This window comes from Varanus komodoensis, unplaced genomic scaffold (genome assembly GCF_004798865.1).
Source record: "Varanus komodoensis strain SLA01 unplaced genomic scaffold, ASM479886v1 scaffold8, whole genome shotgun sequence".
Taxonomy (NCBI): domain Eukaryota; kingdom Metazoa; phylum Chordata; class Lepidosauria; order Squamata; family Varanidae; genus Varanus; species Varanus komodoensis.
In genome coordinates, this window is record NW_025336481.1 from 5,044,823 (window position 1) to 5,061,568 (window position 16,746).

Sequence of the window (16,746 nt, forward strand, 5' to 3'; positions counted from 1 at the left end):
CCTGAGTCACAGGATCCAGTTAATGCAGTGTGGCTTAAATAACCCTTGATGGCAGCCTGTAATCACAGGCCTTTGCTAGTTACCTGCTTGCGAATTACATGCCAGGACATGGCTTACTGTGTTGTCTGAACCTGGTGGCATGGCTTATTTGAAGGGGAAACAACCCTGGAGTAACCCCTGACCTGGGTTAGTCACGCTGCAAGTTAAATAAGCTGTTTATTTTGATCACGCAGAGTGGCCCGGAGGCTAAACTTAAGATCTTGTAAGATTTATGACTGAGCAGGGATGTGAACCCAGGTTTGTCCAAGTCTGACACTGTCCACTAAATGTTGAGTTGCCTCTCATGATGTGTTTGTATTTTATTTGTGTTTTTTGATTGATTGTTGGGTGTGGTTTCCTTTAAGGTTTTGTGAAACGGGATATACATTAATAAAGGAATATATATTCCTGTTGGTTTTAAAAGAAGTGTAGTGGGGGTCTAAAAATAAATCTTGACCCCAATTTTTAGATCACAATCAATTATCTTGTGGTAAGTATGTGGTGAATATTTTATGGCATGTATATATATTTATTAGTAGTAATACTTACATTTACTGGTTTAGCATGCATATTAAGTGGCATACAAGTATTACCACTAATAAATAGTAAACATGGTATGCTTGTTAGTTCCATTAGTTTCCCGTCTGGATAATAAGCTTTTGTGACTGTTTAGGCCAATCATGGTAGCTATTTTATAATGGGCAGGGCCAGTCCCTAGGTAGCCATTTTGTGAGAGTGTCCATTAGACTGTCTCAGGAGTCCAAATGTCCATGGACATGGAAAAGTTGTGGACCCTTGTAGCTTACGTGCTCCAACAGACTTGGGTTTCTCTCTTCTCTCTCGGCCGCCGCTAGATGGGAAAAGGCTCCTTCAAGTATGCCTGGGTGCTGGACAAGCTGAAGGCTGAGCGGGAGCGCGGCATCACCATCGACATCTCCCTGTGGAAGTTCGAGACCACCAAGTACTACATCACCATCATCGATGCTCCAGGCCACAGGGATTTCATCAAGAACATGATCACGGGGACTTCACAGGTGAGAGAGGGAAGGTGGGCTTGGCCCTGGGGCAGGTGTCCTGTTTGGGTCCTCTCCAGGGGCAGCTTCTGGCTCAGTGGGTGCATCTTCTGGAAGGGCCCTGCCAGCCTTGTGGAGCGGCGCATGGCAGCAGCTCTTGTCCGTTCACCCGTGCGCTGGCACGCACACTCGGGCGAGCGGCTGAAGGGGCTGTAAAAGCCAGCGAGCTCTGCCAAAGCCTCTTGCACTGTTTGCACTCAGGAAGGGCTTAGTGACCCTTTGCAACTGTCTCGGACCACATGGATTAATTTGTCTGAGATGCGCAGCGAAGGACGGCGGTTGGAATTACAGAACCTCCTGGGCTTGGATGGTGATAGAGGTGCACAGGTGCTTACGGGCTGGCCAGGAAACCTGAGATCTGGGCAGTGATCAGGAGCTGTCTTGCCCTTCCCCGCAGCTGGGAGCCGGTACCATCAAGGTAGAACTCGGGGGAGGAGGTTGGGCACCTTGCGCCACAGAATGAATCATCGAGCACTGAAAAGCATCACGGATGGCATGCCGCCGTTTGCAGGCCTGTGTCGCAGTGCGCAGTGCTATTTAGGGGGCCTAGATTCCCTTTTGTGAGGCAGTGTTTAAAATTACCCAACTGTTGTGGTGCGCTTGTGCTGGGCTTCCACGGCAGGATGGGAGATAAGCCAGATCATATGGACTGGGCTGGATCTGTCCCGTGGAGACGAACTCCAAGTGGAGGTGCTATTTCTGTGCTGGGGACCGAATTTGGGGTTCTCTGCATCCCTGATTCTAGTGCTTGGGCATTGCATTGGCCAGTGCTTTCTAAAAACTTCTTTATTTAGTATTTATATTTTGGGCTTTAACAAAGGATCAGGCCAGCTTATATGGTCAAAGAATTTTGAAATACCATTTAAAATCCATTTTTTAAACAATGGTAGCAACAAAATATATGAAGCAGCATAAAATGACACAGTAGGGCTATTGAGTGAAAAGGCTGAGAGAACGGCGTTATAATAAACATATACACAGAGCGATGCTAGCAAAATGCTCAGTATTATGGCTGTCAGGGATATCATGAAGGAGAGGGTTTGTCTCCAAGGAGTAATTTTATTTTATTTATTTATTTATATTGTGATTTATATCCTGCCTTTTTCCTACAAAGGGCTCAAGGCAGCTGACATCATTCTCCTCCTCCATCTTATCCACATCTTCAGTGTGGGATAATGGGTTGGGAATTGGCCTGGGCCTCAGGAGACTGGGATTCTGGTCCCCATTCGACCGTGAACTTCCCTGGATGGCTTAGGGTCAGGACCCTTGGCCTAACCTACCCCGCAGGGTTGTTGTGAGGCCAACTGGAACCAAGGGAATCGTGTCAGCCGCCTTGGGCTCTTTGAGGAAAATGGTCGGATAGAAATATCAGACTGCTTCGTGCCGAGCCACATCGCTCTTGCTTGGGGAATTCTGGTTTCCGGGACTGCGGCAATCCAGCATCCAAGGTGGGCTCTCCCGCACAGCTGCTCTTCCTTCTGGTTGTGAATGAGCAGCATAAGAGTGCAAACTAAGCAGGTTCATTTGGGGATGCCCCGTGTCAGCCTGAGCAAACCTTCTGCCCCTGTTGGCCTTTTGGCATCACCGAATCCTGAGGCCTGTTCCTTGGTCACGCCAGAGCATGACGGAAGCATAGGAGCTCGACCCGATAGCATGGAAGAGTCAGAAGCCCTCCCTGCTTTTGGATCTGCTTGTCCCGAAGAGGATGCTTTGCACATTGAAAGGGAGCACTGGAATGATTAAGGAAGCACGGGAAGCATGCTTCCTGCGGTGCGTACCATGAATGAAAAGCGTGACGTCCCCAGAGGCACATGTACTATTCAGAGGGCCAGGTCAGGTTTCAGGTATCAAGCCAAGATTCTCAGAACTTGCTGCGTTCCAGTATGAAGATCCCATCGGCTAATGTGCCCAAGATGAACCGGCCTGTTGGGGGAACACTCAGGATGGTGTGCGCTGTTCCTACCGCGATGCATTTCTCCTTTGCATTGTGTTTACATTCCTTGAAACATAGATGTGAGAACACATCTGGATTCAGACTTATTTATTTATTTATTTATTTATTTAAGGTGTTTGTATGCCATCCCCTTGCTATATAGCCTCGGGACTGCTCACATAAATAAACACATATAAGACAAATACAGTTAAAACCCGGAAACATCCTGGCTGCACAATTAAAACCTATAAGTATTAAATGTTGTTAAAATATTGTTTGAATAAAAAGGTCTTAGCCTGGCGCCGAAAAACAAATAACGACGGTGCCAGGTGGACCTCTCTGGGGAACGCATTCCACAGATGGGGCGCCACCGCAGAGAAGGCCCTCCTCCGGGTTCTTTGCTTCCTGATGTCTCTCCTGGAGGGCTCCCGGAGGAGGGCCTCTGCTGCCGATCTCAAAGGGCGGGAGGGCAAATATGGAAGCAGGCGTTCCTTTAGGTATCCAGGTCCCAAGCTAATTAAGGGCTTTATTGGTGATAACCAGCACCTTGAATTGAGCCCAGACTTTGATTGGAAGCCAGTGAAGCTGGTAGAGGACTGGGGTTATGTGAGAATAACACCCAGTCCCAGTCAGCAACCTGGCTGCTCTATTTTGCACCATCTGAAGTATCCGGACTGTCTTCAAGGGCAGCCCCACGTAGAGCAAGTTACAGAAATCCAACCGGGAAATCCGACTTAGAGGAAAGCCTGCATATTTTGACAGCTGGACGTGTCAGACTTTTTTCTGCCTAAACATGGATAAGATTGGACTCTTAATCATGGCTCAGGCAGATGCATTGAATTCAGTAACTTGTCCCTTTGATGACGTGTAGATTTAGTTTATAATCCTGAGATTCACTTGCGATTTCAGTGGGGATGGATGTAAATTCGCAAAATTGCTTATCAATGATTTTTTAGAATTCATAAAAATTATTCTAATTGATTGCCCAGCTTTAAAAAATAGACTTCTCAAAGTTCTGGTACTAAGGACTGAAGCTCAGTTTTAAAGCTCATGTTTTGTGTCTGGAGGTCCCAGGTTTGATCCATGGCTCCTGCAGGCTTGACTACTAAAAGGGCTTCTGTCTGTAACCCTGGAGGGTCACTGCTAGTGAAGCAATATTGAGTTAGAGGGAACAACAGTCCGACTTAGCATAAAGCTGCATGAGAGTTCTCAGCGAGTATTTGCAGCCTGGAAATCTGCCTAGAAGCTGACCTTTCCGTATTGTTTTCAAGACATCGTGCAAAGCTGCACTCCAGAGCTGTGCATCAGGCCCAGATACGGCGTCTTCTGTGTGGCATATCACTTAGGAGATCCAGGTTCTAATCCCCATTCAGGTGTGGGACTCACCTTGGGCCGTTCACTCACTCTGAGCTTAACCTACCTCACTTGGTCGCGGTGGGAATACAGCGGAGACGAGGAGGTGAATTATGGGAGTTTCCTCGAGCTCTTTGCAGTAGGAAGGGAAGCAGGATATAAATACACAATCTGATTCTCCCCCCCTGCAGGCCGACTGCGCAGTCCTGATTGTGGCTGCTGGAGTAGGTGAATTCGAAGCTGGCATCTCCAAAAACGGGCAGACGCGCGAACACGCCCTCCTGGCTTACACCCTGGGGGTCAAGCAGCTCATTGTGGGCATTAACAAGATGGACTCTACCGAGCCAGCCTACAGCGAGAAGCGGTACGATGAGATCGTCAAGGAAGTCAGTGCCTACATCAAGAAGATTGGCTATAACCCGGGAACTGTTCCCTTCGTGCCCATCTCCGGCTGGCACGGTGATAACATGCTGGAGCCATCTCCCAATGTAAGTTTTTGTGGGGTGCGGGCAGTGCTGGCCTCTCCCATCCAGCTTGTCCATCGACACCCTGACAGGGTCCTTTTCTGCTCTGGGAATGTGAGAAGGCTCAGTCTGAAGGATCAGCCTGTCTCCTTTTTCTTTCCCCTGGTCATATTCTAGGGCACATATTTCCCAGGCTGATGTTGGTTGGGAATTCTGTGGGTTGGATCTGGAAGGTGGAAGCTTGGGAAAAGTGTTTACATAGGATGGAAACTAATTTGGCAGGATGGGAGTTGTAGGCAAACATATCTTGAGAAGTCTGCAGGAGAACCTGAAATCTAGAACATGGTCCATAATTCTCAGCAGAGTCCAGGGATCCTTCGACTAATTTTCAGAGGTTTTTGCAAGAGCGATCAGTTACAGGATCTGTTTTCTCATGGGAAGCAAATTCCTTCCTGCCAGCCCTGGCATTATGAGCAGAATAATTTTCTTTTGACCAGGGTGACCTGGTTCTTTCCAAGGTGATAAAGTGGAGGCTGAACGGCAGTGCTTCAGCTGAGAATGGGCATAACTTTTGTATAGAAAGCTTCCATACCAGGAGAAAAACAATAGCAACAAAACCCTGCTCTCGGGGAGAAGGATTTCCTTTTTGTGCAGCCCCTTTTCTATCATTTTGTACACACACACTTAGCAGAGAGGAGACATTCAGTCATGCGATTTCTTGACTCGCAGTCCAGTGGTATGGTCCAGTCAGTTCTGAACCAAATACCACCTGTCCCCTTTTAGGGAATCGTCCCTCCTTGCGAAAAATTGGAAGATGGTTTTTGGTGATTCTGGGGGTGAATGAGCAAGCATTTCAGGGCAGATTACTTGAATGATGAGGCCAAGTTTCATTTTCTGGTTTTTACAGGGAAAAAAGCATACAATTGTAAATGCCCTCCAGTGCCCCCATTGTCATTTGGGATGCAGCACCCCATGGGAATCCCATGGGCAGCCTAGGATGCGGTACTGAGCTGATGACTTGTTTCCATATTGGTTTGCCCTTTGCCACAGAGGAAGGTTCTGTTGTCCTCGTTTTGGCCTGTGCTTTTTAAAAACGTTCCGTCTCCAAGGTGCCTCTATCACAGTGCTTTCAGTTGGTCCCCAAACTGGGAAATGCTGCCAAGATTCCTATAGTCTACCATAAAGAAGGGCTCTTTGGGTCATTAGTACTTCCAGGCTCAGAGAAAAAGAAGCAGGGACTGGGGTCTAGTGACTGCTCCTGAATGCTCACTGGACAATTTTTGGCCAGCCACTGGTTGCATTCAGACGTCTAACCCTAACCCTGGCTGAATAAGGCATGGCATGAAAAACCAATGTTCTAGGGCTCATGTAAACTCACTGGAAAGGGAGAGTTTCACATAATGTCTGAATTCAACTTTATCATTAAGTATGCCCAAGCAAGCCAAGCTTCATAAACCAACTTAAGCCTTAGTTTAAAGGTGGCTTCTGAGTCTGGTTTAGCTGATCTCATTTAACTCTAATTCTGGGGTTCAGATATAGTATAAAGCTGTCTCTTCCTGGTTTATCTCGTGTACAAGGAAGAACAAAGCAGGAAAGGACAGAGGTGGATTTATTAGCAAGGACGGCTGTGCTGTTTATTAAGCCAGGATTCCTGGCTTACAGCGATGTGCAAATGTAGCCATTTTTTTTTCCAGCCTAATAATGGAGGATTGCTATGAGAATAAAAAGGGAGTAGCGTATCTGTGTGCATTCCTTGGAGGGGAGTTAAATGTGAATATTTATTTACTTATTTTTGCATGTATATCCCCCCTTCTCCTAGTGGAGTCTCCGGGTGGCTTACAATATAAATACAAAAAGAGAATTGCTTGATTGCCTACGTTTCTGTGGTAAAATGGTTGTTTACTGTTTAAGCGGTTTTTCTATGCATTTCACACACATTATCTTATCAGTCCTTTCCTTGCATGGGTTACAGCAGCTGTGTTAATGCAGGCCACTGTCTCATCTGTATTCCAAATGAAGGGAAGTCTGAACCGAAAATATGAATTGTTTTGTCTAACACTATGTAGGGAATTCAAATGGTAGTTGATCCAGGAATTTCCTGGCTCATAGATTGTATCGGTGGAGTTAGGATAGGATTCTTAGGTGTTGGGAGCTGGAAAAAGTTGGGAGCTGTCTGCATTGGAAAAAGCACAGAGAAGGGCAACAAAATGCTCAGGAATTGGAGCAGCTGCCGCATGAGGAGTGCCTGCAAGAACTGGGATTCTGCAGCTTAAAAAATAAAAAAGGCGAGGAAGGGGAAATAGGATGGAAGGGATTAAAGCAATGCATGGTGTGGAGAAGTGGAGAGGGAGTCACTTTTCTCCTTCCCCCATAACACTTGAGCTTGGGGTCATCCCATGAAGCTGATGCGTGGGAAATTTAGGACAGATCAAAGGAAGGTCTTTTTCCTACAGCCTATAGTTGGATAGTGGGATTTTCTGCCCCCGGAAGTGGTGATGGCTGCCAGGCAGGATGGGCAGGTTCATGGGCCGGGGGGTGGGGAGCTCTCCATAGCTAGTAGCCTTGCTGGCCAGGTGCTGCCTGGGCACACCAGTTGCTCAGGGGCTGGGCGGGAGGAGGCCTTGCACCCGTCCTGCTGGAGGGATCCTGCGGGCAGCTGGGTTGCCACCGTGTGTGCAGAGCGCTGCTCTGGATGGACCTTTGGTCTGATCCGGCTGAGCTTTTCTTATGTCAAGATCGGTTTCTAAATAGAGGTGATTGCGTGCCCTTCCTCTGAAAATCCATTTCCCCACTGTGCTTTCCTTCACGTTAGAGAATAGTATTCTCTACTTGAATGCGGCCTATGGGAAACATTTCATTTAAAAAAACACATTTAGGATGGCGTGTGTACTATGATTCCTCAAATGTAGAAGACCTGCCCAAATGTAGCATTCAGCATTCATTATAAAATTCAGTTGCCTTAATATCTCTCTCTTCATTCTTTTTAAAAATCAAGCTTCTAGTCCTTATAGCTGCAATTACAAGCTTGATTCAAGTGGGCAATGCCTGGTAAAGCCTTAGAAACAAGGGAGGAGGAGGAAGCAAAGGTGGGAAGCAGTTAAGCAGGGAAAAGGGCAAATGATACAAAATAAGATAATATATACAAGTTGGATTTATCTGTGTAAGCTAGGCAGGTAAAAAAAAGATTATTTTTTATGCAGAGTTCGATGAAATAAGGCACCACCTCTATGATACGGCTGTCTCTGTTCGGAAAGAACTGGCCAGTATCCTGAATAAAAGTATCTTCAGAAGCAGATGGAAGGAGTATCACCCATTCTCTCTCTTGTCCCTGCTTCCTTCCAGTTCTCTGACTTTCTGGTCTCTCTTGTTCTGGCTTGGACCTCTTAATGCACAAGCTAGTCAGATGCTCCCTCTCAGGCCATCTTGGCCCACGCGACTACCTCGAATTTCAGCAAGTCTGGGCTGGCATCTTGGCAGTGCTTAGGATTCTGTGACCGTCGTGTGCAGCTGTCTAAAATCCTCCACTGTGTGACCTCTTCCGGGGAAAATAGGGCAAAGTGAGAATGAGGTTCTAGTTGGTTAGGAAATCGAGATGGCTTGGATAATGTGTGCCAGACTGGATAGATGGTTTTTAAAATTCTGTGTGGATTTTTAACAGCGCAATGAAGCCTCCAGGGTCAGGGGCAGTGTATCTCTGAATATCAGTTGGCGGGGGACATACCAGAGAAAGGGGGCAGTTGTCCTTTTGCCCTTCTCCTTGGCCTCCCAGGGGCTCCTGTTGTGCAGTTGTGGCAAATAGTGCTGGGAATGAGAGGGGCAGTTGTGGGAAGAGGAGGCAACAGGTGGGCAGGGTGGGAATTTGGGGCTTCAGACTTTATTTATATCAGTTTTTATTTAAAGCAATTTTTAAAAATTAAATGGGGTTTTAAAAAATGAACTTCTGTTTTAGGAAAAATCTATCTAAAGATTTTTAAAGTCTATTAAAGATACATTATAGTCCAACGGTTATTCATCATGAAATAAGGATTAGTTTTTACTTATGTAGCATGAGGCTGCATTTTCATGCAATGTTTAATTTTTTGGTAAATGAATTCCATGAATCCATTCACAATGCCGTGCTCTTCCAGAGGTTTCTGTAAGGTTATTGGTCAGCTTTTCTGTCTAGAAGATATTATCACACATGCTTGGTTTTACAGTTCTCAGAACTGTGAATTTGTGTCTACAGCAATCACATGCCTCTTCTTCACAGCACAAATGTTATAAAATAAACATGCAGAGTTGGGAACAAGATCTTGTTGGGAACAAGAACAAGAAAAGGAATTATGGCTTTTTTGCTTTGATCTAAGGCAGCTTCTTATGTGTCTAACAGTAGATTAAAACAAGGCAATAACTCACACTCAAGGGTTGAATGTGGGTTGTCATGGAACCCTGGAGTGTTCTTGAAATGTGGGTTATTGTGTTGTTTGAGTCCAGATGCCCTAAGAAGCCTTGGCTTTTTAACTACAAACAACCCGTTGTGAGAACCCAGAGTCGGATCTTTGACTTGTTCACTGTGGTTAGTTAGCTGAGTTGGAACAGCATGATAACCCGTTTCAACAGCAACCCATCATTCAACAACTCATACTCAACGCTTGTATGTGGATTATTGGGCTGCCCGGACTCAGAGTAAGATTGCCAGTGATTGGAAGGCTTTCAGTAGCTTTGATCTGGGTAGGAATAACGAGGACGATACAGGATCTGAGTTTCATTTTTTAATGGAAGTGGCATGGAATTGGAGCTCAAACGAGCTTTTTTCGGGGGTGGTGCGACACCCCCAGTTGGGCCTTTTGCTGGCTATTGTGCGAAAGAGACTTGGAAAGACACGGCCATGATAAACCAGACAGAACATAAATGAATTCCTGTGACTTCAATATGAAATACAAACATGGCAGCTTTGGATGTGGTGAAGCCACTAGGTGGCGCCATCGGCCAAGAAATCCGATGGTCGTATTGCCGGTACCTCATGGTTTGCTGGACTGACCGCTGGACTTCCTTTTCTGGGATAGCTCTTCCGAGAGTCAGCAGCTCTCCATGGTTGGGGGGGGGGGGGTTCTTTTCCACCTCTGCAGATGGAGATGTGTTTAATTGCAAATGCTAATGATTAAGCATGGATCCATCTCTTAGGTGTGGATATTCCATGACTGGGCTTTGAGCCATTTTCACCACTACAGAAAATACTTCCTGGGAGAGGCCTCATGTGGAGGAAAAATGGCTGTTCCCTCCAAGGGAACCCTGGGAATTGCAGTTCCGCAATACATGGAAGTGGCCACTGAGCTTGGGGGACCTGACTTGGGGAAGCTGCTTGCACGTCTCCGCTCAGGCATTGGAGCAGCTCTGGAGCTCCGTGGAAGAAGACCGTTTTCTCCACAGTGGCAACTTTTGTGGGGGGCGCCGGCTGCTTCTGCGGAGGACAAACTCTGCTCAGTGCACCATTTTGCTTTGCAGATGCCTTGGTTTAAAGGGTGGAAAGTGGAGCGCAAGGAAGGGAATGCCAGCGGAGTATCGCTGCTGGAAGCTTTGGATACCATCCTGCCTCCCACACGCCCCACAGATAAGCCGCTGCGTCTCCCTCTTCAAGACGTCTACAAGATCGGAGGTGAGCAGAAGCCTTCGCCTTCACGCCTGGGGGGAAGGTGGGCCCCGTGGACTTCCGGAGCAGAGTATTTATTTCTCCGCAGCCCCGTTTCTGCGTGTGCAAGCTCCATCGTGAGGCAGTGACAGGCAGCCGTGTGCCTTGCAGATATTTCGCATTTCAACTCCCATCAGCCCCAGCCAGCATGGCCGAAGGCCGGCGATCATGGGAGCTGTAGTCCAGAACGTCTGAAAGGCACTACATTGCCAAGCCCAGCCATACAAGAATAGCAGTGTGCATTTATTTGTGCGGAACGCAGTGTTGATTTCCGTAATAGTATTTGATGTGCTTGCGTGGATACGTTCGGCCAAATTTCAGAGAAGCTTGATGGGACTGCCAGAGACTAAGGGGACTGGGGTCAGTGCCTTGCATATCTCCTTCCGCCCAAGCAAACATGTGAATTTGGCAAATTAAGGTCATTTATAGCATGTGAATGGCTGAGTTCAGGCTTCTAGGATCTACTTTGGGGGTTTTTTTGCGAGGTCTCCAAGTTCTACCAACAGGGGTTGAATGTAAAATGGTCGTGATACTCTTTGTGTGTGTGTGTGTGTGTGTGTGTCAGATCACACTTAGCATTAAACAGTCCTGTGCATGTTTAGAAACATAGAACATAGAACATAGAAACAGTGAGTCAGAAGTGGGCTCCCGGGCCATCTAGTCTGACCCCCGGCTCCAGCCGGCTCCGCTCACGACATGCCCACCATGCGCACGTCCAGCCTATCTTTGAACACCCTCAGCAGTAAGTCCCACTGCATTCAGTGTGTGGGATTGCCATTTTGAGAATGTGGTCAACGCAAGGATTACTTCAGGCCCTGCTCTGAATGAAGGACAAAAGTCCCTTCAGGCCACGCACCCTGGGAAGCCCCCCCACCCCCAGACAGGTCACAACCGTGAAGATTTTCTTGATACAGAATGGTTTATTTTTTCTTAACACGTAGTGCAACAGCCCAGAAACAGGTCTTGGTATCTCTTTGGCATTTGCCAAGGGGATTTCAGCTGCATGTCGCTGGCAGGAAATGTGCCTTGTAATCAATACAGCTAAATTGAGTCTACAGGCGGCCTTAATTTGGTATTTGCGATAGCATCTCAGGAGCAAAACACAGACCCCGCGGTTGCTTTGGGGTTCCTCTTTGGATCTCAAGGATCGTGTCCTTTTGCGCTGAGTAGCCATCCTTTTTGTGACTTCCGCAGGGATCGGGACCGTCCCGGTGGGCCGTGTGGAGACGGGGATCCTGAGGCCCGGCATGGTGGTGACCTTCGCCCCCGTCAACATCACCACGGAGGTGAAGTCCGTTGAGATGCACCATGAAGCCCTAAGCGAGGCCCTGCCAGGCGACAACGTGGGCTTCAACGTCAAGAACGTCTCCGTGAAGGATATCCGCCGTGGAAATGTCTGCGGAGACAGCAAATCTGACCCGCCCCAAGAGGCAGCGCAGTTCACTTCTCAGGTCAGCCGCAAGCCGATGCCGGCCGCCTCGAGGGGCCGCCTCTTCTGTCCAAAACCGCGGTGGGATACAGGTTAGGTGAGACACAGGTTAGGTGAGACACATCGCAAGCCCCGCTTAAATGAGTCAAGCATTTTGGGTGGAAGCTTTAATCAACGGGTTGCTGGGACATCTGCCCAGCCGGAATCCATGCCCACCTGTCCAGGTGGCCCTCCTGTCCATTGACTGCAGCAGGACCTGAGTGCACGTGAGAAGATTGTGCTTTATAGCTTCAGTGGCACCGTTCAGAAACGGTAAGCCAAGCCAGGTGTCGTTCAAGCGAACAAAGTCTGTTGCTGGAATACCTGCTTTAAAGGGCAGCGATGCTGACCGAAAGCTGAAGGTATCTGCAGACGTCTGTATATCAGATTTAGGAATGCACTGAGTTGTGGCCACTGATCACAGGAAATGAGCGAAACAAACCAGGAGAAGTCACTGGCAAGACTCCAGTGGTTCTTATTTCCAAGTAAGAAAGTATATGACTGCATTCTAAGAGTCAGACCACACATCTGGTGGCAAACGCAGAATTCACGTCCCTGTTAGGTTTTTCTGGGCTGCAGTGGCTCCCTTAGCTTTTCTTCTCAGGTTAGAGCTCAGGTTGTTTGCTGGTGCAGACAAACAATGCTGTTTTTTCCACGCTGGGGCAGAAGAGTTAACGAATATGTCTCTAGCACAAATCAGATTGGACTGATCTCTTGCAAGGTGAAGAATAGAAATGGTAGTGGACATATAACGTGCTAGTTTCTTTGGAAAAATCCAGGACCGCAAACCAGGTGTCTCCTGTGATCTTCCATAGGAAGGTGGGGCCACACAGAGCAAGCCAGGGGTGTGCAAGGAATCTGGGTGGGGTGGGAGGTCAAAATCCATCTGATGGTTTGCCCTCCCAGATTGTGGCCCATCGGCCCACCTCTGATCTGAGCTGAGATGGATTTCCACTTTTAAAGTGTGCCGCAATTTCTCTGTTTTTTAAAAGCCCCCCAAAATGTGTAAGACTGTAGCCAGGATTTTGCTAATTTCCTTATCTGAAAACAAAGCGAACAATTTGTGGCTGCTTTAAAACTGGGGATCACCCCCACAACCTGGCCCGCTCAGCTCTCTACTTGGCAAAATGCCACAAGTCCACCAAGCACAGCTGGGTTGAGTTTCTCAGCATTGCTCTGCCTCCTTCAACATTTATTTATTTAAAACATTTACATGCCGTCCTTCACTATTTTGTCTCAGGACGGCTTATAAGGTTAAAGCCAATAATCATAGAAACAGTCCATGAAACAGTACAATAAAGTTACAAACACCAATACAAATAAATCAAATCAGAACAAAAGAAAAGCGACTGTGAATCAATAAAATGCTAATTTTAAAAATAACGATTAAATAAAAAGGTGTTAACCTGGCACCAAAAGAATATAGCGTAAATAAAGCATAATAAAGCCTCCTTTGCTGGGATGTGAGAAATCTAGTGTCAGATCCTGCCCTTCCAGAATGCATCCCCAGCTCAGTTTTCCTCTTGTTCCGTTCATGCCAGGTGATCATCTTGAACCACCCTGGCCAGATCAGCGCTGGATATTCCCCTGTTATCGACTGCCACACTGCTCACATCGCTTGCAAGTTTGCTGAGCTGAAGGAGAAGATTGACCGGCGTTCTGGCAAGAAGTTGGAGGACAACCCCAAATCCTTGAAGTCTGGAGATGCTGCAATCGTAGAGATGATTCCGGGCAAGCCCATGTGTGTGGAGAGCTTCTCCCAGTACCCACCTCTGGGTGAGAAATCCTCCTTTCTTATATGTTTTGCAGAGGCCTACCAAAACAGACAGCTGATAACCTTCTAATTTCATTATGAGATGCCTGGAAAACATACACAAGCCAAATGTACGTAGGAGCAATTCCAGACATTTCACCACTGGGGGCTTGTGTCTCTGTCTCATGTCCTCCCCTGCCGTCTCCATGCCGTCGGCATCAGCCGCCCGCTTTAGCTGGAGGCTGGAAGTGGTATGAGGCAGGGCTACTTACGAGTAAGGGAGAATCCGGCAACTGCAGCACCACCACCGCCAGTGTCCCCAGAGCTTGGGGAAGAGGGATTTCTTCCCGAGTTGTTAGAGCTAAAGCAGCTGCCGTGTGCTCAGCTTTGCTCTTCTCTGGTTGCAGCATGTGGCAGAGGAGGGAGAAAAAGCACCCAGGCCCCTAAATTGACTTTTTCCTGTGTCTCTCTGCTCTGCCACCCCCTGGCCAATGTGCTGGAGTTGCGCCTGTGTTTTGTGCATGGAACTGCCTTGCTCCCATGCAAAGGAGGGATAAACTTTGAAGGGGCTGCTCTTTCATACCAATAGGCAGGGATGTACAAATTAGGCTTGAAGTCCCCCCCCCCCCCATGGAGGAGCACCATGGGCCAGTGTGGTGCAGTGGTTCAGAGCATGGGACTGGGACTCAGGTGATCTGGGTTCGAGTCCCCGCTCAGCCATGGAGCCCGCTGGGTGACTTTGGGCCAGTCACAGACTCTCAGCCCAACCTACCTCACAGGGTTGTTGTTGTGGGGATAAGATGGAGGAGGAGAATGGTGTAAGCTGCTTTGAGCCCTTTGTAGGGAAAAGTTAGGATATAAATCGAAAAATAAATAAATAAAATAAATAGGTCCAGTTTTGTTCCAGCCTAGCTCCGAGGCTGATGCTTCTAGACAAGCTCCTGAGATCTCTATCCGAACAAATGCATTTGGAAGGAGAATATTTTTCCAGAATATTTCCAGAGAGTGCATGCATGATTTTATCCAGGGGTTATCTGAAGAAGAAGTAGGAGGAGGCTTGGATGGTTGCCCAAAACAGTGCCACAAAAGCAAGGCCTCCGTAGCATCCCTGTGGAGAACCCTGGGATGGGAGGGAGGTGGCCCCGGTGTGGCTCAGGAATTGCGGCCGTTTCGGGCTGCGGGACCTTCTTCCCACCCCGCATGTCGGCTCCCCTTTGCCGATTCCTCAGTGTGAAAAATAGAATAATGACACCTCTTGGGAATCTGATAACCTGCCGGAACAGATTGACGCGCAGCCAGGCACCAGTCTGAAAGGGAGTGTGTTGGAGGCAGTGTGAAGGAGGGGCGAGCGCTTGTCGTTGAACATTTGCTTCTTTTTGTCCCGTTGCGTCAGGCTGAGCAGATTAAAGTCCGAAGCTTTGCAGCTCCCCAAATACCTGGCTGACTAGAGACAAAGCGGGCGTGAGTGTGCACAACTCAGGCACCGGTGGCTCTTTCCGGTCACCCTCCGCCTTCTGGAAAAGCTTTGGAGATGCAGGATGGTCTTTTCTGCTGCCCCTGCTCTGCTTTTAATGGGCGCTAAAAACACAAGAAAGCACTTCCAAGGGGAAAAGTGGGGGTCCAGCGCTCACCCCACCGCGTGAGCCAGCAGTGGCCTAACATTTTATTTTATTTATTAGAACATTTCTCTGCCTGGCCCCAGTTTAGCTTGGCCCCAGTGCATAGAAAGTAGCAGCCGGAGCTTTTCCTGGCATGGAGGTCACCGGTGAGGAAAGCTTTAGCCACTCCCTCTTTCCACATTGCACAGCCGTTAAGAGCAGGAGCATTAAAATGGTGGCCACCTCCGCTTGGCTCCAGCGCCCCGAATTAGGTCTGCACGGCTTTATCTGAGCGCCGGAGGGGGCAGCGCACCACAGACCCTGACGCTCGGCCTCTCCCAACCTCCCTGCTTGCCCGTCCCTGCAGGGCGCTTTGCCGTGCGCGACATGCGGCAGACCGTGGCGGTGGGCGTCATCAAGAACGTGGAGAAGAAGAGCGGAGGCGCCGGGAAGGTCACCAAGTCTGCCCAGAAGGCCCAGAAGGCCGGCAAATGAATCGTGGGCGCCCAGTGCCTCGCCCAGAAACCATCCCCCCGCCCAGGATGCCGTCACCTTCTCCCCGAGGCGCATGAGTGCACATCTGCTTGTAAGAGTTTGTACGTCAACGACTGGATGCTCACTATTAAGGTCCAGTGGAAATTCTTTAAAAGGAAAAGCATGCCCCAGCGTTCGTGAGGCTTTGTGTTCAATTTTACCAATAAAGCTGGTACAACATCCATAACGAAAACATCTGGGTGTCGTGTGTGTATTTGCGTGTCTGCTCGATCAGGCAAGCGGATTTTCAGACTGTGTGTGCTCGGAGACCAAGGGATGTCTTAAGTATTTTGCATGTCTGACAAGCTTCCCTGGAAGACACTTTACCCATCCATGCAGCAAAGGGCCACAGGGATGGTGGCCGGTTTGCAGGGAAAGCCAGATGAGGAGAGACGGGGGGAGCTGGGTCTTTCCAGTCTTCAGAGGAGGAGACTCAGGGGACCTGTTTGCGGCATTCAGGTACATGAGGGGATGCTATGCAGAGGCTGGTCATGACCCCTTTCCCCTATGCTAGAGGGGAGGACATGTTCCAGTGGAGCAAAGCTCAGGGACCAGGATTCAGGGTGGATGCCAGGAAGAACTTCCTGACGGTTAGGACCTTGAGGGTGTGGAATGGGCTTCCACAGGAGGTCGGTGAGGGTGTTCAAGGACAGGCTGGACATGCACATGGTGGGCATGTTGTGAGCAGAGCTGGGGTCAGACTAGATGGCCCGGGAGGCCTCTTCTGGCTCACTCTTTCTATGTTTCTATCTCTCCTGATTGTCCCCTGCAAGTGTGAAGAGAGGGTTGAAGGCCAGTCTTATCCACCAAAGGGCCTCAGAACGAAATGCCCTCCCCTCCTCTTCTCTCCCCGTGTTTTTCTT

The 16,746-nt window shown here is 48.5% G+C and overlaps 1 protein-coding gene across 1 annotated transcript in view; it reads left to right on the plus strand.

The window, feature by feature from the left end:
- EEF1A2 (eukaryotic translation elongation factor 1 alpha 2) overlaps window positions 1–16,076 on the plus strand; it is a 29,384-nt gene extending 13,308 nt beyond the window's left edge. Inside the window, exons 3-8 of the mRNA XM_044455106.1 lie at window positions 894–1,073; window positions 4,590–4,886; window positions 10,347–10,497; window positions 11,725–11,981; window positions 13,540–13,774; window positions 15,717–16,076. Of these exons, the coding sequence (XP_044311041.1) occupies window positions 894–1,073; window positions 4,590–4,886; window positions 10,347–10,497; window positions 11,725–11,981; window positions 13,540–13,774; window positions 15,717–15,844 (1,248 nt within the window). The 3' untranslated portion in view covers window positions 15,845–16,076. The remainder of the gene's footprint in view (window positions 1–893; window positions 1,074–4,589; window positions 4,887–10,346; window positions 10,498–11,724; window positions 11,982–13,539; window positions 13,775–15,716) is intronic.
- Window positions 16,077–16,746: the final 670 nt, after the last annotated feature.